This window comes from Fukomys damarensis, unplaced genomic scaffold (assembly GCF_012274545.1).
Source record: "Fukomys damarensis isolate Sample0158 unplaced genomic scaffold, DMR_v1.0_HiC HiC_scaffold_36, whole genome shotgun sequence".
In the NCBI taxonomy this organism is placed as follows: Eukaryota; Metazoa; Chordata; class Mammalia; order Rodentia; family Bathyergidae; genus Fukomys; species Fukomys damarensis.
This window is the reverse complement of record NW_022900948.1, coordinates 38,073,764-38,093,656: the sequence shown is the minus strand read 5'-3', so window position 1 is coordinate 38,093,656 and position 19,893 is coordinate 38,073,764. Positions and strand designations below refer to the sequence as shown.

At 34.7% G+C, this 19,893-nt stretch overlaps 1 protein-coding gene across 1 annotated transcript in view; it reads left to right on the top strand.

Moving 5' to 3' along the window:
* Positions 1–695: 695 nt before the first annotated feature.
* LOC104858164 (olfactory receptor 50) overlaps positions 696–19,893 on the top strand; it is a 27,787-nt gene continuing 8,589 nt past the window's right edge. Inside the window, exon 1 of the mRNA XM_033759207.1 lies at positions 696–1,188. Within this exon, the coding sequence (XP_033615098.1) occupies positions 696–1,188 (493 nt within the window). The remainder of the gene's footprint in view (positions 1,189–19,893) is intronic.

Here is a 19,893-nt window from a genome sequence, read left to right as displayed (position 1 = left end):
CACAGGAGGGTACTTGAAAGTAAAAGAGATTTTTGTCTCCAAATTCCTTGAAAGCTCCTTCCAAAAGGGAGGTAGAAGATTCAGAATGTTGAGTAGGAAAAGATTTTCATTAAGGAAAATCTAATGAGCACATACAAGGCATGACACTGTTATTTTATGCTATTGATGTAGATCCATGCCCCTGAGGCCCCTCCCTCAACCTACTACTATCCAGACCCTGATAGTTTGGAGGATTCCAAATTTGCTGTTCAATAGCATCCAACTGCATTCTCTCATCTTGATGCAATTGCTAAAAATAAAGTATTAACCAAAGTATGTTTCAAAGGTTATTACAGGCCAAAAACTCATTAGAAATAATCTATTAATTTTTGATTAATTGGTTCCTGATCTGGCCTTGCACCTAAATCCCTTACCTCAGATTTCTATCATAGACTCCTAGACTTCTCAAGTTGGAACCTGGTCTGAACTAATTATCATTCAGATGTTCCATGGTTTTCCCAAAATATTTTAGCTGTTTGCCAGATGGATGAATGGTAGTCTTTCTCCAGATCATTTTAAACCAATTGCTAAAAATCTTGTGATATTTAGACTGCTAGTTGAAAATCATGCATTTTATTATGTAATTGTCACAATGACTTCTCATTTTCTCATTTGTCCACCCCTCTTGTTTCTCCAGCAAAACAGTAGAAAAGAGCATGAGGAGGGGTAATCAGAGCAGCGCATCTGAATTCATCCTCTTGGGGCTCCCTATCAGGAAGGAGGAGCAAGGCATGTACTATGCCCTGTTGCTGGTTCTGTACCTGACCACAGTGCTGGGGAACCTGCTCATCATCCTGCTCATCAGGCTGGACTCCCGCCTCCACACCCCCATGTACTTCTTCCTAAGCCACCTGGCTCTCACTGATGTCTCTTTCTCATCCGTCACAGCTCCAAAGATGCTCATGAACATGCTGACACAGAGTCAATTCATCTCTTATGCTGGGTGCATTTCTCAGGTATATTTTTTCTTATTTTTTGCAGATCTTGACAGTTTTCTTCTCACTTCAATGGCCTATGACAGATACGTGGCCATATGTCATCACCTGCACTACACCAGAATCATGAGTCAAGGACTTTGTTTCCTGCTAGTAATTGTATCCTGGGTCTTGTCCTGTGCTGGTTCCCTTGTACACACTCTCCTCCTAGCCCGTCTCTCTTTCTCTGGAGAAAACACGCTCCACCACTTTTTCTGTGACCTCTCTGCCTTACTTAAGCTGTCCAGTTCAGATACCACCATCAATGACCTGGTTATTCTCATTGTAGGATCAATGGTTATTACACTACCATTTATATGCACTCTGGTGTCTTATAGCCGTATTGTGCCCACCATCCTGAGATCACCCTCTATCAAGGGAATCTTCAAAGCTTTCTCCACATGTGGCTCCCACCTGTCTGTTGTTTCTCTATACTATGGAGCAATTATTGGACTCTATTTCCTTCCCTCTTCCAATAACACTAATGACAAGGATGTCATAGTGGCAGTGTTGTACACTCTGATCACACCCATGCTAAATCCCTTTATCTACAGTTTGAGGAATCGGGATATGAAAGGAGCTCTGAAAAATCTACTGAGTAGAAGAATATTTTCAGTGTGAGAGCATTGTCCTGAATGTTAAATTGACATGAAACTCTCTAAGTCATGCACAAGCCTTCTCCACCAGGAAAATGAAACCTAAATCCTGTCCTCTCTGAATTACTGCTTCTTAGTGAATTTTGATTAACATTCATTTTCCAGCATGTGTTTCAACTTAGATGTAGTTTTTGTCTATGTTCAGTTTTTGTGTTTTTCTTGAGGGACTTCAGAATAGTTTTTACAAGCACCTGCATAATTTCCCTTCTTGAATACTATCATTGTCATGCAATTAGAGTTTTTCTTCAGTCATAGCTTTTAGCCATTTTAATTTTTCCTCAGGATAATTTACTGCCCTTTTTAGCAAGCTTTTTTCCCTCAAGTTACCAAAATGTGGTCATAAATTTATTTGTACATTTTAATCCGTGACTGTTTTAATATTCATTTTTTTACCTCAGTAGCACAGGAACTATCACAAAGAATCAACATCTGTGATCTCATCTTATTAAAAAGCTTCTGCACTGCCAGAGAAATCACTGACAGAGCTGAGACAACTTACAAAGTAGGAAAATTTTTTATCAGCTGTTTCTCAAACAAAGGACTTCTGTCTACAACTTATAAAGAACTTTAAAAAACACTAAAAATACAAATACCCAATTCAAAAATGGGCATCTAAAATAAACAGACATTTCTCAGACAAACAAGTAAAAGCAGCAAATAAACATATGAAAATTTTTTCAATATCACTGGTCATTCTAGAGATGCAGATGAAAACAATACTGAGAGTCCACCTCACCCCAGAAAGAATGACTGCTATCAAGAAATCAAGCAATTACAAATATTGCCAGGGTTGTGGGGAGAAAGGAACCCTTCTCAATTGTTGGTGGGAGTGCAGACTAGTGCAACTACTGTGGAAATCAATATGGAGATACCTCAAAGAGCTAGGACTAGAGGTATCACTTGACCCAGCCATCCCTCTGCTGGGTATCTTTCCAAAAGAATTAAAATAATCATACTAGAGTTATATATGTGCACCCAAGTTCATAGTAACACAGTTAGTAGTAGATAAAGGTTGGAAACAACCCATGTACCCAGCAACAGGAGAATAGATAAAGAAGGTTTTTAAATGGAGTACTACTCAGCCATAAAGAATGAGAAACTAGAGACATTTATAGCTAAGTGGATGCATATTGAGGCCACACTCTTAAGTGAAATAAATATGATGGACATGTAAATAATGAATAGTTTCTCTGGTATAAGAAACTGAAACTGTAAATAAGATTTAAAATGAATAACTGATAATGTGAAATAAGAAGAAAAGGTCTAAATGTGTAGGGGAAGTGGGAAGAAAAGGGGAAAGGGAAGAAGGGAAAGGAAAAGATATGAGAAAAGGAAAACATGGAAACAAACTCCTTGTAAATAGGGAGGCTGGATGGGTTGAAGAGAATACAGGGTCATGGAGAAAAATATTTATTTTTTGTAATTAACTGCAAGGAGCAATTCAGTTGTGATTGTGTATATATATATAATATAATAAATATATATATATATTTGTATATATAAAATATAATATATATAATCATAAAATATTACATTTTTATAAGATAGCATATGATGTTTCCACACATTTGATGTGTAATAGTCGCATCAAAGTCAAACTTTAGCTGGCCACTGTTGAATATGCATGTAATACCTATGATCTAGGAGGCAACAAAATTTTTAGTTCAGACCGAGCCAGGGTAATTTAGCAAGTCATTGATATTCTATTTCCAAATAAAAACTTTTAAAAGGGATAAAGATGTAGCTTGATGTGAGGCCCCTGATTTCAACATGCAGTACTGAAAAAAATACATTTTTCAGGAAACATTTCTCACACTTTTTTGTACTGAAAGCACTCAAAATCCTTTCTTGTAATATTTTTAAATATATAGTATTTTATCATTATCTATAGTGACTCTACTGTGAAATAGAGCTTCAGACCTACTTCTGCTATCTAATTATAACTTACTGCTTATCTCCCAGCCTTTACCCATTCCTCTACCCACTCCACTCCTTTTTGATTGTTTGTAATTTCTTATACATTGTCCACATTTTTTAGATGTGTTAGAATGATGGTAACTAGGCACACAACTCCTTTTTTCCCAAGTGTGGTGGCTTAATCACAAATTGAAATAAGACTTTTTTTTGTCAAAGGCCAGGACAATGGTCTAGTTAGAATGGGTATAGTACTAAGAAGCCAGTCAGAAAAGGCAGCACACTATGTGGTTCCAAATGTATGACATTCTAAGAAAGGCTAATCAATAGAGACCATAAAACAATCAATGGTTGTGAAAAGTCTTGTGTTTGGGAGGAAGAGGGATGAAGAATAGGTGGAGGAATGGTGACTTTTAGAACAGAAAATGTATTATGCATGATAATGTAACAGTACACACATTTCATTGTTTGTCAAAGCCAAGGGGAAAATAAAACAATTTTGTAAAATCTGTAGAGCATAATATATGAACACCAACACAAAGGTTGAAATTTAGTCAGTGATATTGTATCAATGTTAGTTTGAGTATATAATAAATGTAGTACACCATGAAATATGTTAATACATGAAACTGTGGGCAGGGGTGTAGGAAATGAATTGTATGAACATTATCTGCTTAGTTTTTTTACATAAACAGTTCTAAAAATAATCAATCAATTTTTTAAAGCTAAATTAATTTTAACTTCTCTCCTCACACTATGAGAAGTCATGATTTACCTCTAACATACTCTTGGTATTTTTTCCATTAAGTTTACTGGTACATTGTAGGTATATAATACAATTATAAACATTACTGGGATCTTGTACCTTTACATGACATATCTTGGTTTTTATTTTTTCCCATACACCATCCCTCCCTTCACCCCCTCCATCCTTCCCTATTTACAATGACATGTTTCCATTTTATTCTTTTTATTGTATGTGTTCTTTTCCCTTCTTACCTTTCACCTACCCCTCCCACTTCCTCTACTACTTTAGACATTTTCTTCCTATTACACAATATCAGTGATACATTTTAACCCTTATTTACATTTTTTATTTTTTCATAACAGAGAAACTATTTGGTATTTACACATATGTGTCCTATAAATTGCACTTAAGAATATGGCCTCAATGTGCATCAACTGAAATATCTCTAGTTTCTCATTCTTTATGGCTGAGTATTACTCCATTTCATCTTTAAAAAACACATCTTTTTTATAGTCTCCAGTTGATGGGTAATTGGGCTGTCTCTAAGTTTCAACTATTACAAGCTGTTCTGCTATAAACATGAGTGAGCATATATCACTGGGTTTGATTATTTTAATTCTTTTAGAAAGATAACTAGCAGAGGATAGCTGGGTCAAATGAGGCCTCTAATCCTAGTGTTTTGAGGTATCTCCATATAGATTTCCACAGTTGTTGCACAAGCCTGCACTCCCAACAACAATGAAGAAGTGTTCCTTTCTCCCCACAACCCTGTCAGAATTTTTTATTGGTTGATTTCTTAATAGCAGTCATTCTTCATAGAGTGAGGTGCAATCTCAGTGTTGCTTTCATTTGCATTTTGTGAATGACCAGTGATGTTGAGCATTTTTTTCATATGTTGATTTGCTGCTGTCCATTATCACCACTCCTGTTCAATATAGTTTTGGAATCATTAGCCATAGCAATTAGACAAGTAAAGGAAATAAAAGCAACAAACATATGAAAGGAAGAAGTTAAACTGTCATTATTTGCATATGATGTGATACTCTACACAGATCCAAAAAACTCTGCCAAAACACATCTAGACTTGATTGACAGATTCAGTAGACTAGCTGTATACAAGGTAAACACCCCAAAATCAATTATCTTCTTATGCACAAATAACAGACTCCCTGAGAGTGAAATTAGGAAAACAATCTCTTTCAGAATAGCATTCAAAAAATGAAATGTCTACGAATCAAACTAAGAAAGGAAGCAAAAGACCTCTACATTGAGAACTACAACCCCATGAAAAAAGAGACTGAAGAGAATGCAAGAAAAAGGAAAGACACCCCTTGTTCCTGGGTAGGAAGAACCAACACAGTCAAAATGGCCATGCTACCAAAACTGCTATAGAGAGTCAATGCAATCCCAATTGAAATCCCAAGAGTATATTTCTCAGAACTTGAGAAAACAATCCAAAAATTCATTTGGAACAGGGGGAGACCTAAAATAGTAAAAGCAATTCTAGACAACAGAGATATAGAGGGGCGTATCACAATCCCTAACTTGAAACTATACTACAAAGCCACTGTCATAAAAACAGCATGTTACTATAAAAACAACAAAGCCATGATCAGTGGAATAGACTGGAAGATACAGAAACAACTCCAGATGTACTCAGCTACCCCATCCTTGACAAAGGAGCCAACCATCCTCACTAGAGGATAGATAACTGCTTTAATAAGTGGTGTCAGTAAAACTGGGTTTCAACTTGTTGAAGATTAAAACTAGACCCCTATCTTTCACCTTGCACTAAACTAAAATCCAAGTTGATTAAAGATATAAAAAAGCAGAAACAATAAACCTGCTGGAATATAAGTTAGGTACAACTCTTGAAGGCATTAAGATAGGAAAAGACTTTATGAACAAATCCTCAGTTGCACAGGAACTAGCACAAAAAATAAACAATTGGGATCTTATCTTTTTAAAAAGCTTCTGCACTACAAGAAACCACCAACAGAGTTGAGATAACCCACAGCATAGGAAAAAAATTTTACCAGCTATTCTTCAGACAAAGGTCACCTATTTAGAATATATAAAGAGCTCAAAAATATCAGACCCCCCAAATATAAAGACCCAATTCAAAAATGGGCATCGGAAATGAACAGACATTTCTCAGACATAGAAGTAACACGCTTGGTATTAATAGACAGAATTCCAAATGTTTTGTGAGTTTAATGAATTGCAAATTTTATTTCACTGTTGTTACTTTATAGTTCTCTGATCTTCAATGCAGAAAAACATCAGAGCATGTATGTATTGGCTATATGTGATGAGTGACTGGCTGCTTTTCAAAATTTTTCAACTTTTTAAATTTCCACTGGGAAGCAGCTTCTACATTTTCTACTAATTTGGATGTGTGTAGGTGACACATTGTTCCCAGTGGAAAAGATATGTGTGTTATTTCCTCTTCAGAATTCTAAAAAAGTGTGTCCTTCTGTTACATGGAAACCGATTACCTGCTGCTCTAAGAGATAATTGAGACTGGATCCCAAATTACCACATTGCAAAAAGCCAATCTACCCAGGAGGAGACCTACATTTACCCACAAGAACATCATTACTCCTCTCATTTCTACAGAATGCATTCATTTGAAGTACATGATCATGTCTTTCACCTGCTTTCTTGCTGAGTATCATGTATTTAATTATCTTATTGTAGACAGTCTTCATAAAATCTAGACATTGATACTTTCCCATTGTTTACTCTCAAATGTCTCCTACCATTTAAAGATAATAAGTTTTTGTTTTTGTTTTTATTATCAGTGGTTTAATTTTAATGTACTTAATGCTGGTGCATCAATTTGAGATTGTATGCTTGAATTTCAGGTAATTCTTTGAGTAAGTCACCTTGAAAATGGCAATCATTCTGTCTTCTAGATAATAATTAATAGATGTAGCACTGGGAAAGGCAAGAGATGAGAAAAGGCAGTCTCGTATTTTTTATATGGGGAGCAAGTTGTACTTGGATAAATAGTATTAATGTGCCAAAGTAATTCTGTCTGGCACAACATGATATCAGGACTAATTCTACATACAAGCACACACACACACAACAAAACATCTTCTGACTAATAGTTTATATTACCATAAGATTGTTTAGAGGCCAGGAAAAGTTTGTGACTTGGGAAGACAGAAGCTAACTTGAGATATTGGGGAAAATGCATCCACTGTACTTAATTAGTATTGTGTCATAAAAAACTGAACTATAGGTCAAGAGAAGTTAAACCATAGAATATCAATAGCATATGCTTTGATCACAATTCAACACAACCAAGTAATTACAGAACTTGAAGATTTTCGTTGCCTGATAGAATTTTGTGCAGGCATTAAAAAATTATGTGCTTTGTACCATGGTTTAACCAAATATATCTGAAAATTTTTCAAAAGGACTCCTTTATCTTCTGTACCTGATGATAGTACACTCTACTTTTGTGTTCAGTCTTTAAAATCTTTGAAATGAATGAAATTGGTCATTTTGATACAGTATGAGATAGAAATTCATTTTAATTATTTCTCATATTATAATAAAGCAATTGAAGTTATTTTTGCAGTACATTCTTTCTCAGGATTTTTTTTATTGAAAGAGAACTATCTTCTCTGGTCACACTGGAATAAAATTAGAAATCAGCAAGGCAAACTTCAGAAAATATAAAGACACACAGAAATTAAATAATATGTTTTATTTACTAATGGATTAATGAAAAAATCAAAAGGGAAAATTAAAAATTTCTCAAAACACAAAGAAATGAAAATAATACATTCCAAAATGAGAATCAAGACTCGCCATGTAAAGGTACATGATCCCAACAATGAATGTAACTGTACTGTATCCCTAAATGTACCAATAAACTCAATAAAATTAAAAAAAAAGAAAATAATACATTCCAAAACCCATGTGATGTAGAAAAGAAAGCCTATAATAAAGAGTGCTTACATTAAAATGTAAATATTTCAAATAAAATGTTGAATGGAAGAGCTCAGGAACTAGAGAATCAAAAACAAATAAAACCTGAAATTAGCAGTGGGAAAGAAATAACAAGTCAATGCTGGAATAAATAAAATACAAAAAAAGTTAAACAAAATGCAGTCACTAGTATTTGAAAAGTGAAACAAAATGATAAATCTTTAGGTATACTAACCAGAAAGTAAGAGAACAAGACAAACAAAATCACAGATGAAAAAGTAAACACAAATTCATGATAAAAACTTTAGAAAATTGGAATGGATGGTCTTTATCTTGAATTGATAAAGGCTCTCTATGAAAAACCAACAGCCAACATCATATTCAATGGTCAAAAACTGAAAATCTTCACGCTAAAATAAGGAACCAGTCAAGGCCATCCACTATCACCAGTCTTGTTCAATATAGTTCTGGAAAATTAGCCACAGCAATTAGAAAAGAGAAAGAAATAAAAGCAATAAAGATAGGAAAGGAAGAATTTAAACTGTCATTACTTGCTGATGATACGATACTCTACATAGACCCCCAAAACTCTGCCAATAGACTTATAGACTTAATTGACAGATCCAGTAGTGGAGCGGAATACAAGGTTAACACTCAAAAAATCAATAGACTTCTTGTATACAAATAAGAAACATTGAGAGTGAAATTAGGGAAACCATCCCTTTTACATCTCTGCCAATAGACTTATAGACTTAATTGACAGATCCAGTAGTGGAGCGGAATACAAGGTTAACGCTCAAAAAATCAATAGACTTCTTGTATACAAATAAGAAACTCATTGAGAGTGAAATTAGGGAAACCATCCCTTTTACGGTAGTATCCAAATAAATGAAATATCTAACAATCAATCTAATTAAAAGAAGCAAAATACATCTACACTGAGAACTATAGCACTCTGAAAAAGACATCAAAGAGGATATAAGAAATTTGAAAGATATCCCTTGTTCCTGGATAGGAAGAATCAATATAGAGAAAATGGTCATACTTCCAAAACTGTTACACAGATTCAATGCAATTCCCATTAAAATTCTGACACTATATTTCACTGAATCAGAAAAACAATCCAAAAATTTATTTGGAATCAGAAGAGACCTAAAATACCAAAAGAAATACTAGCAACTGAGACATGATAGGGAATATCATGATTCCCAACTTGAAACTATACTACAAAGCCATTGTGAAAAAAAACACGGTATGGCAAAGACATAAATGTGAATATCAGAATAGATTAGAAGATGCAGAAACAACTCTAGAATATTCAACTGCCTCATCTTTGACAAAGTAGCCAAACTTCCAAACTGGAGGAAAGACAGCCTCTTTAATAAGAGGTGTTGGAAAAGCTGAATTTCAACTTTCCAAAGATTAAAACTAGACCCTTGTTTTCATTATGCACTAAACTAAAAACCAAGTGGATTAAAGATCTAAATATTAAAACAGAAACACTAAACTTTCTGCAAGATAAATTAAGTAGAACTCTTGAAGACATTGGCATAGAAAAAGGCTTTATGAACAGATCCTCAATAGTACAGGAACTAGCACAAAGAATCAACAATCGGGATTTCATCTTTATAAAAATTTTCTGCACTGAAAGAGAAATCACCAAGAGAGCTGTGAGACAACGTACAAAGTGGCAAAAAAAATTTACCAGAAGTTTCTCAGACAAAAGTCTATTACCTAGAATAATAAAGCACACAAATAAATCAGATCCCCCAAATATAAAGACCCAATTCAAAAATGTGCATCTGAAATGAACAGACATTTCTCCATCAAACAAGTAAAAGCAGCAAATAAATATATGAAAAAATGTTCAACATCACTTGTCATTCGAGAGATGCAGATGAAAACAACACTGAGATTCCATCTCACCCCAGAAAGAATGGATGATATCAAGAAATCAACCAACAGCAAATGCTATCAGGGTTGTGGGAAGAAAGGAACCCTTCATCATTGCCACTGGGAGTGTAGACCAGTATAATGACTGTGGAAATCAATATGGAGATACCTCAAAGAACTAGGATTAGAGATCCCATTTGACTCAGATATCCCTTTGCTGGGTATCTTTCCAAAAGAATTAAAAGTATCATACCACAGTGATATATGTGCACCTATGTTTTTAGTGGCACAGTTTGTAATAGCTAAAACTTGGAAACAGCTCAATTGCCCATCAGCTAGAGACAGAATAACGAAGATGTGGTTTTTAAATAAAATGGAGCCAGAAAGAAAAATTATAGAATTTTATATCTAAATTAATGCACATTGAGGCCATACTCCTAAGTGAAATGAATAAGACACATGTGTAAATACGGAACTTTCTCTGATGTGAAAAACTGGAAGTATAAGTATAAAAATGTATAATTCTTATATTGTAATTGGAAGAAAAAGTGTAAAAGTGTAGAGAGCCAGAGGGGTAGGAGAAAGGCAAGGAGGGAAAAGAAAAAATAAGAGAAAAGGAAAAACATGGAAATAATGTCTTTGTAAACAGGGAAGGGTGGAGGGGATGAAGGGAGGGCTGAGAAATAGGGAAAAATAAGAACCAAGATAAGTCATGTAAAGGTACAAGATCCCAATGATATATGTAACAGTATTGTATACCTAAAATGTACCAATAAATTTAATTTTAAAAAAGAAATACAAGGCTAGGGATTTAGTTCAGTGGTTCTGCTGCCTGTCTCAAAAGTGCAAGGACCTGAGTTCAATCCCTGGTACCAAAAAATAAATGCAAAGGATAAATAATGACTATTATGAAGAAGTATGTCCCATAAAAATACTATCTACATAAATAATGTCACAAGCAGGGGAAAAGAAGTTGACATACAGATAAGTGAAGTATATAGGACTCCAACTAGCCAAGATAAAAAAAATCTAATAGTCAAGATTTAAGAAGCCAAGAAGATGAACAAAATTTTACAAGAAGCCAGAGAAAAGAAACAAATTTCATACAAAGGAAAGCCCATCAGATCCACAGTAGACTTTTCAACACAAACTGTCTAGGCAAGAAGATCCTGGAGTGAAGTATTCTAAGCCCTATAAGAAAACAACCTGCAACCTAGATTGATGTATCCTGCAAAACTATCTTTCAAAATTGGTGAAGAATTAAGATACTTTCATTACAAAGAGTATCCAAGGAACTTCATGAACACCAAACCAGCAGTTCAAAAATTTGTAAATCATATCCTAGGAAAGACAATGAGGATCACAACCCAAGGAAGCCCAAGAATGAATCCATCAAGTATGAAAACAAATTAAATGCAATGGGAGAGAATCCAACACAAAGTAAAAGTCATAGCTTAAATAAGTCAATACATATCAGTTATCAACATCAATTAATGTTAATCATTAATGGCCTCAATTCACCAGTTAAAAGAAATAGAATGGAAGAATGGGTCATGAAGCAAGATCCAACAATATGCTGCATACAAGAAATACACTTAATTCAAAAAGAAACTCATACTGAAAGTTAAAGTGTGGAAAACAATACTCTATAGGACAGGAACCACACAAAAGCAGGAGTAGCTATTCTCTTGCAGGTCAATTGAACTTCAAACCAACACTAATTAAGAGTGACAGTGAAGGCTACTACATCCTTATAGAGGGAAATATCCAAGAGGAAGAGTTGAAAATCATAAATATATATGCTCCAAATACTAGTGTACCCAACTATATAAAACAAATACTAATGGACATGAAAAATCAAATAAGCACTAAAATATTAGTAGTCGCCTATACCCAGTAGTAGTACCCTAGTAGTACTAAATACCCAGTTGTCAGAAATAGATAGATCAAGTAGATAAAAAATAAACAACAAAATACTAGAACTCAAACTCTTTAACAAATATATTTAAAAGATGTTTACAGAGTGTTCCACCTCCCAAAAATAGAATACATATTGTTTTCAACTACACATGGATCATTCTCCAAAATAGACTACATACTTGCTCATGTTTAAGTAAGTGCAGAGGGATTTAAATTATCCCCTATATATTATGAGACCAACTGGGATGAAATTGGTGATCAATGGCAAAAGAAACCTCAAAAATTTCATAAACACAAGGAAATTGAAAAACACTCTTCTGAATAACCAATGGGTCACATAGAAAATTAAGAAATCAGACAGTTCCTACAATTAAATGACAATGATAATACCACATATTGGAATCTATGGGACACAGTGAAGGCAGTCTTACAAGGGAAATTCATAGCAACGAATGCTCATGTTAGGAAAATAGTGGGTGCTCAATTACACAACCTTATGCTGAACCCTAAGCTTCTAGAAAAAGAAAAGCAGAACAAATCCAAAGCTCATACAAAGGAGAAAATTATAAAGATGAGGGCAGAAATCAATGTGTTGGAGACTAAGAGAACAATACAAAAAAAATAAAATAAGCCAAGAGTGGGTTCATCAAGAGGATAAACAAAATAGAGAAACCTTTAGCCAACCTTATCAAAAAAGGAAAGAAAAGTCCCAAATCCATGCAATTAGGAATGAAAAGGGAGAAATTACAATGGACTCATTAGAAATCCACAGCATTATCAATATTACCTACTTTGAGAACCTATACAACAATAAGATGGAAAATACAGAAGAAACTGACAGGTTCCTAGATTAATATAAATTACCAAAGTTGAACGAAGAGGACCTAAAAATTCTAAGCACCCCAATATCAATCAATGAAATTGAAAATGTAATTAAAAACATACCAACTAAGAAAAGCCCAGGTTCTGATGTATTCCACTGCTAAATTCTAAAAGGCATTTTTAGAGAGGAACTACTGCCACTCCTGTTTAAATTTTTCAATGAAATTGAAAGGGAAGCAATACTGAATTCACTCCTGGAAGCAAGCATCACCTTGATCCCCAAGGCAGAGAAAGACCCAACCAAAAAAGAAAATTATATGCTAATATCATTAATGAACAACCTTATGCAAACAACCTTAACAAGATACTGGCAAACAGAATACAGAGTCGTCAAGAAGATCACAAACCCTGATGAATTGGGATATATCCCAGGGATGGAGGGATGGGTCAACATATGTAAATCAATAAATTTAATGCACTGTATTAATACAGCCAAAGACAAAAACCATATGATCATCTCAAAAGATGCACAAAAAGCATTCAACAAAATTCAACACATATTTAAATAAAAACCATCCAAAAATTATAATAGATGGTCATTACCTCAATCTGATGAAATCCATCTTTGAAAAGCCAACAGTCAATACCATACTAAGTGGTCAAAACTGAAATACTTCACATTAAAATCAGGAATAAGACATGGACATCCACTATCACCACTACTGTTCAATATAATTTTGGAAAAATTAGTCACAACAATGAGACAAGAGAAAGAAATAAAATGAATAAAGATAGGAAATGAAGACGTCAAATTGTCATTATTTGCAGATGACATGATACTCTGCTTAGAAGACCCCAGTAACTCCACCAGAAGTCTTCTAGACTTAGCAATGAAACTCAACAATGTATCTGGATAAAAGGTCAACACACAAAAATAAATAACTTTCCTGTATATGAAAAACAGATTCACTAAGATAGAAGTGGGACAAACAATCCCTTTCACAACAGAATCCAAAAACTGAAATACCTAGGAATACATTGAACAAAAGAAATCAAAGACCTCTATTTTGAAAACTAAAATACACTGAAAAAAGAGATTGAAGAGGATATAAGAAAATGGAAAGACATCCCTTGCTCCTGGGTAGGAAGAATCAACATAGTGAAAATAGCCATACTTGCAAAACTGCTATATAGATTCAATGCAATCCCAATTGAAATTCCATTACCAAGTATGAAGTATGACAGACTTTGAGAAACAATGCAAAACTTCGCTTGGAACAAGAAGAGACCTAGAATAGCAAAAGCAATAAAGACAAGGTAGGGATATCACAAACCCTGACTTGAAACTACAGTACAAAACTACTGTGATAAAAACAACATGGTGCTGGCAAAGAAACAGACCCAAGGACCAGTGCAACAGATTAGAAGATGCAGAAACAACCCCAGACACACTCAGCCACCTCATCTTCAACAAAGGAGCCATACACCTTTAATGGAGGAAAGATAGCCTCTTTAATAAAAGGTTCTAGAAAAACTCAGTTTGACTTGCCAGAGATTAAAACTAGACCTATATCTCTCACCATGCACTAAACTGAAATGGATTAAAGATCTAAATATTAAAATAGAAACACTAAACTAGCTGGAGAAGAGGTTGGTAGAAGTCTTGAAGACATTGGTGGAGGAAAAGATTTTATGAACAAAGCCTCAGTTGACTGTGAACTAGTACAAACAATCAACAAGTGAGATATCTTCTTATTTAAAACCTTCTTCACAGCAAGAGAAACAACCAGTAGTGTGTAGATACAACCCACAGTATGAGAAAAACTTCAGTTTTGTCCTCAGGCAAAGGCATACTATCTAGAATATATAAAGAACTTTAAAAATCAGACCTCCCAAATTTAAAGATCCAATCCAAAACTGGGTATCTGAAATGAACAGACATTTCCCAGACAAAGAAGCAGAAATAGCAAATAAACATATGAATAAATGTTTAACATCACTGGTCATTGGAGAGAGATTCCACCTCTCCCCAGAAAGAATGGCTGCTATCATGAAATCAACCATTGACCAGTACTTGTGGGGATGTGAGGAAATAGCAAACCCTTCTCCACTTCTGGTGGGAGTGTAGACTGGTGAAGCCACTGTGGAAATCAGTATGGAGATACCTCAAAGAACTAGGATTGGAGGTCCATTGGATCCTGTGATCCCCCTGCTGTGTATCTTTCTCAAAGAATTACAAGAATCATACCATATTGATATATTTACCAATGTTCATAGCAGCACTATTTGAGACAGCTAAAATGTCGAAGCAGCCCAACTAACAACTGGAGACTGGATAAAGAAAATGTGGTTTTTTAAAATAAAATGGAGTACTACTCAGCCATAAAGAATGAGAATCTAGAGACATTTATACTTAAATGGATACACGTTGAGGCAACTACTCTTAAGTGAAATAAAGAGGATATATAGGGATGGGGATTTAGTTCAGTGATTCCGCTGCCTGTCTCACAAGCACAAAGACCCAAATTCAGTCCCTGGTACCGGGGGGGGGGGCATATGTATAAACACTGAATAGTTTCTCAAGTGTGAGAAACTGAAAGTGTAAATAAGGTTTTAAAGGTATAATAGATAAATTGAAATAGGACGGAAAGGTGCAAAGCAATAGGGGAAATGGGGGTAGGGGAAAAGAGAGATGCAAATGGAATTAACATGAGAAAAATTTAAAAATGGAAACAAAGTCTTTGTAGATATGGAGGGGTCAAGGGGTTTAAGGGAGGGCAGGGGAATGGGGAAAAAATAAGAACCAAAATGGATTGTGCAAATGTATAAATTTCCAATGATGAATGTCACTACGTTGTATACCTTAAATGTACCTATAAAATTAAAGTGAAAAAAATAGATTCAGGGGAAAATTCAATAAAATTTAATAACTTTTCATGACTGTAAAGGACCCTAAAACTTAGATTCAGAAGGAATATACATTAACACAGCAAACACTATATAAGACAAATGTATATTTAACATCAACTGATATACACACAAGCTGGAATGATTTTCAGTAAGATCAGGAACAAGGCCACGATGTCTACTTTCGTTATTACTCAATGTAGAATTTGATGTCTTTTCAGAAAAGTGAGACTAGTGAAAGCAATGAAGAGCATACAAATAGGAAACCTAGAATCAAGGGTTGGGGATTCAGCTTAGTGGATCTGTCACCTGCCTTGCAAGCACAAGGTCACAAGTTTTATCCCCTGTACCCCAAAAAAGTAAATAACAACAACAACAACAACAATAATAATAATAATAATAATAGAAAAGAAAAAAAAAGAGATCAAATTATCCCCGTTTGCAGCAACACAATTTTACATATACAAAGACCTAAACATATTCTTGACTGGAGAATCCTCTAAACTCTGCAGTGGCCCAGCACCAGCTCCAAAGGCAGAGCGAGCTCCAATATTAACTTAATAGGCAGCAGTAGCAGAGGTAGAGTTAAGTCCAGAGCTCTAGCCAGCTCCCTAGCTAGATTGAGTTCCAGTACTGCCAGATACACTGATGGCTCTAAGTAGAGCTAGTTTCAGTTTTAAGCCAGACAGATTCCCCTGAGCTAGAGTTTCCACCAGTACATGATCCAGCTACAGTGCCAGAGCTAGAGACAAATCCAGCAATGTGTTAATGTATTGTTAAAGCAAAGACACTATTAATATTGGATGGGAAGGGGTTCAAGGGAATTGTGTGGAATGATATTAATGCTTTTTTCATTAAGTTTATTGGTACATTTACAGCAAATACAGTTACATTTATCATTGGGATCTTGTATCTTTACATTATATATCTTGGTTCTTGTTTTTTCCCCATACCCCTACCCCTCTTCACCCCCTTCACCCTTCCCTATTTACAAAGACTGTTTCTATTTTTTCACATTTTTTTCTTTTCCCTTATTTCTTTCATCTACACTTATCACTTCCACTTTAGCCATTTTCTTCCTATTTCACTCTCCCAATTATACCCTTTGAACCTAATTTACACTTTTAGTTTTTCAAACCAGAGAAATTATTCAGTATGTACTCAAGTGTGTACTATTTATTTCACTTAAGAGTATAGCCTCAATGTGCAACAATTTGGCTATAAGGGTTTCTAGTTTCTAATTCTTTATGGCTCAGTAATATTCCATTTTATAATAAAAGCCACATCTTCTTTATCCAGTCTCCACTTGGTGGGCATTTGGGTTGTTTCCAAGTTTTAGCTATTATGAATTGTGCTGCTATAAACATGGGTGTACATATATCACTGTGGTATTATTCTCTTAATTCTTTTGGAAAAATTACCAGCAGAGGGATGCCTGGGTCAAATGGAACTTCTAATCTTGTAGGATATTTCAATTGCACTGCAAAAACATTTGATACATGACATCCCAATTGTTTATTCTTTTGCAAGTTCTCACACTGCTGAGGATTTGTTCATAAAGTTTTCTCTTCTGCCAATGTCTTCGAGAGTTCTACCCAATTTACTTTCCAGTAAGTTTAATATTTATGTTTTGATATTTAGATCTTTAATCCACTTGGAAATTAGTTTAGTGCCTGGTGAAAGATGGGATCTAGTTTTAATTTTGGCAGGTTGAAATCCAGTTTTTCCAACACCATTTATTAAAGAGGCTATCTTTCCTCCAGTGGGTAAGGTTGGCTCCTTTGTCAAGGATTAGGTAGCTGAGTGTGTCTGGTATTGTTTCTGCATCTTCTAATCTATTCCATTGATCCTCAGTTCTGTTTCTTTGCCAATACCATGCTGTTTTTATACCATAGCTTTGTAGTATAGTTTCAAGTTGATATTCTGATATCCCATGCCATGTCTCTGTTGCCTAGAACGTTTTTTGCTATTGTAGTTCTCTTCTGCTTCCAAATGAATTTTTCGATTGTTTTCTCAAGTTCTGTGAAATATGCTGTTGAGATTTCAATTGGCATTGCATTGAATCTGTTTGGCAGTTCTTCTGGTATGACCATTTTCACTGTTGATTCTTCCTACCCAGGAGCAGGGGATATCTTCCCATTTTCTTATATCCTCTTCAATCTCTTTTTTCAGAGTGCTGTAGTTTTCAGTGTAGAAGTCTTTTGCTTCTTTTGTTAGATTGATTCCTAGATACTTCATTTTTTTGGATGCTATTGTGAAAAGAATTGTTTCCCTAATTTCTCTCTCAGGGGGTCTGTTATTTGTGTACAAGAAGGCTATTGACTTTTGGGTGTTCACCTTGCATCCAGCTACTCTCCTAAAAGTGTCATTTAACTTTAGGAGTCTTTTGGTGGAGTTTTTTGGATCTTCAATGTAGACTATCATATCGTCAGCAAATAATGACAGTTTAACTTCTTCCTTTCCTATCTTTATTGCTTTACTTTCTTTCTCTTGTCTAATTGCTTGCTGTGGCTAATGTTTCCAGAACTATATTGAAGAGAAGTGGTGATAATGGGCATCCTTGTCTTGTTCCTGATTTTAACATGTAGGTTTTCAGTTTTTGGCCATTCAATATGATGTTGGCTGATGGTTTTTCATAGATAGCCTTTATTAATTTGAGGTATAGACCATCTATTCCAATTTTTTGCAAAGTTTTTATCATGAATGGCTGTTGAATTTCATCAAGTGCTTTTTCTGCATCTATCGAGAGGATCATGTGGCTTTTGTCCTTGACTTTGTTAATATTGTGTATTACATTTATTAACTTACGTATGTTGTACCATCCTTGCATCCCTGGAATAAATCCAATTTGGTCAGGATGTATGATTTTCTTGATGATTCTCTGTATTATGCTTGCTAGTATCTTATTAAGGATTTTTGCATCCATATTCATTAAGGAGATTGGCCTGTAGTTCTCTTTTTTAGTTGCATCTTTCCCTGGTTTGGGAATCAAAGTTATACTTGCTTCCAGGAATGAATTTGGAAATATTGCTTCCCTTTCAATTTTCATTGAAAAGTTTGAAGAGTAATGGCAGTAGTTCTTCTCTAAATGTCTTGCAAAATTCAGCAGTGACTCTATCAGGACCTGGGCTTTTCTTTGTTGGTAAATATTTAATTACATTTTCAATTTCACTGATTGTAATTGAGGTGTTTGAAATGTTTTTTATCTTCTTTATTCAACTTTGGTAATCCATAAATATCTAGAAATCTGTCCATTTCTTCTGTGTTTTCTGTTTTATTAGAGTACAGGTTCTCATAGTATTTATTAATGATCCTCTGGATGTCTGTTGGATCTGTTGTTACTTCACCTTTTTCATTCCTGATTGCATGGATCTGAACCTTTTCTTTCCTTTTTTGATAAGGTTAGCTAAGGGTTTATCAGTTTTATTAATTCTTTCAAAAAACCAACTCTTCGATTCATTTATCTTTGTATCATTTTCTTAGTTTCCATAGCATTGATTTCTGCTCTAATCTTTATAATTTCCTCTCTTATTTGAGCTTTGGGTTTTTCTTGCTCTTGTTTTTCTAGGAGTGTAAGATTCATCATTATTTGAGCTCACTCTGTTTTCCTAGTGTGGGCATTCAGTGCTATGAATTTTCCACATAGAGTTGCTTTCATTGTGTCTCATAGATTCCTGTATGTTCTATTGGCATTTTTCATTTATTTGTAAAATGTGTTTAATTTCTTCCTTAATTTCTGCTGTGATCCATTGATTACTCAGGAGACTATTGTTCAATTTCCATGTGTTTGTGAAGTTCCCACAGTTTTTTATGCTATTGATCTCAAATTTGATTGTTCTATGATCTGATAATATACAGGGGATAACTTTGATTCTTTTGCATTTATTCAGACCTGTTCTGTGAGCTAGTTTGTGGTCTATCTCAGAGAATGACCCATGGGCAGCCAAAAAGAATGTATATTCTGATTTTGTGGGGTAGAACACTCTGTAGACATCTATTCAATCCATGCATCCAAAAGCTTGGTTCAGTTCTAGTATTTTGTTGTTGATTTTTTGCCTAGATGATCTGTCTATTT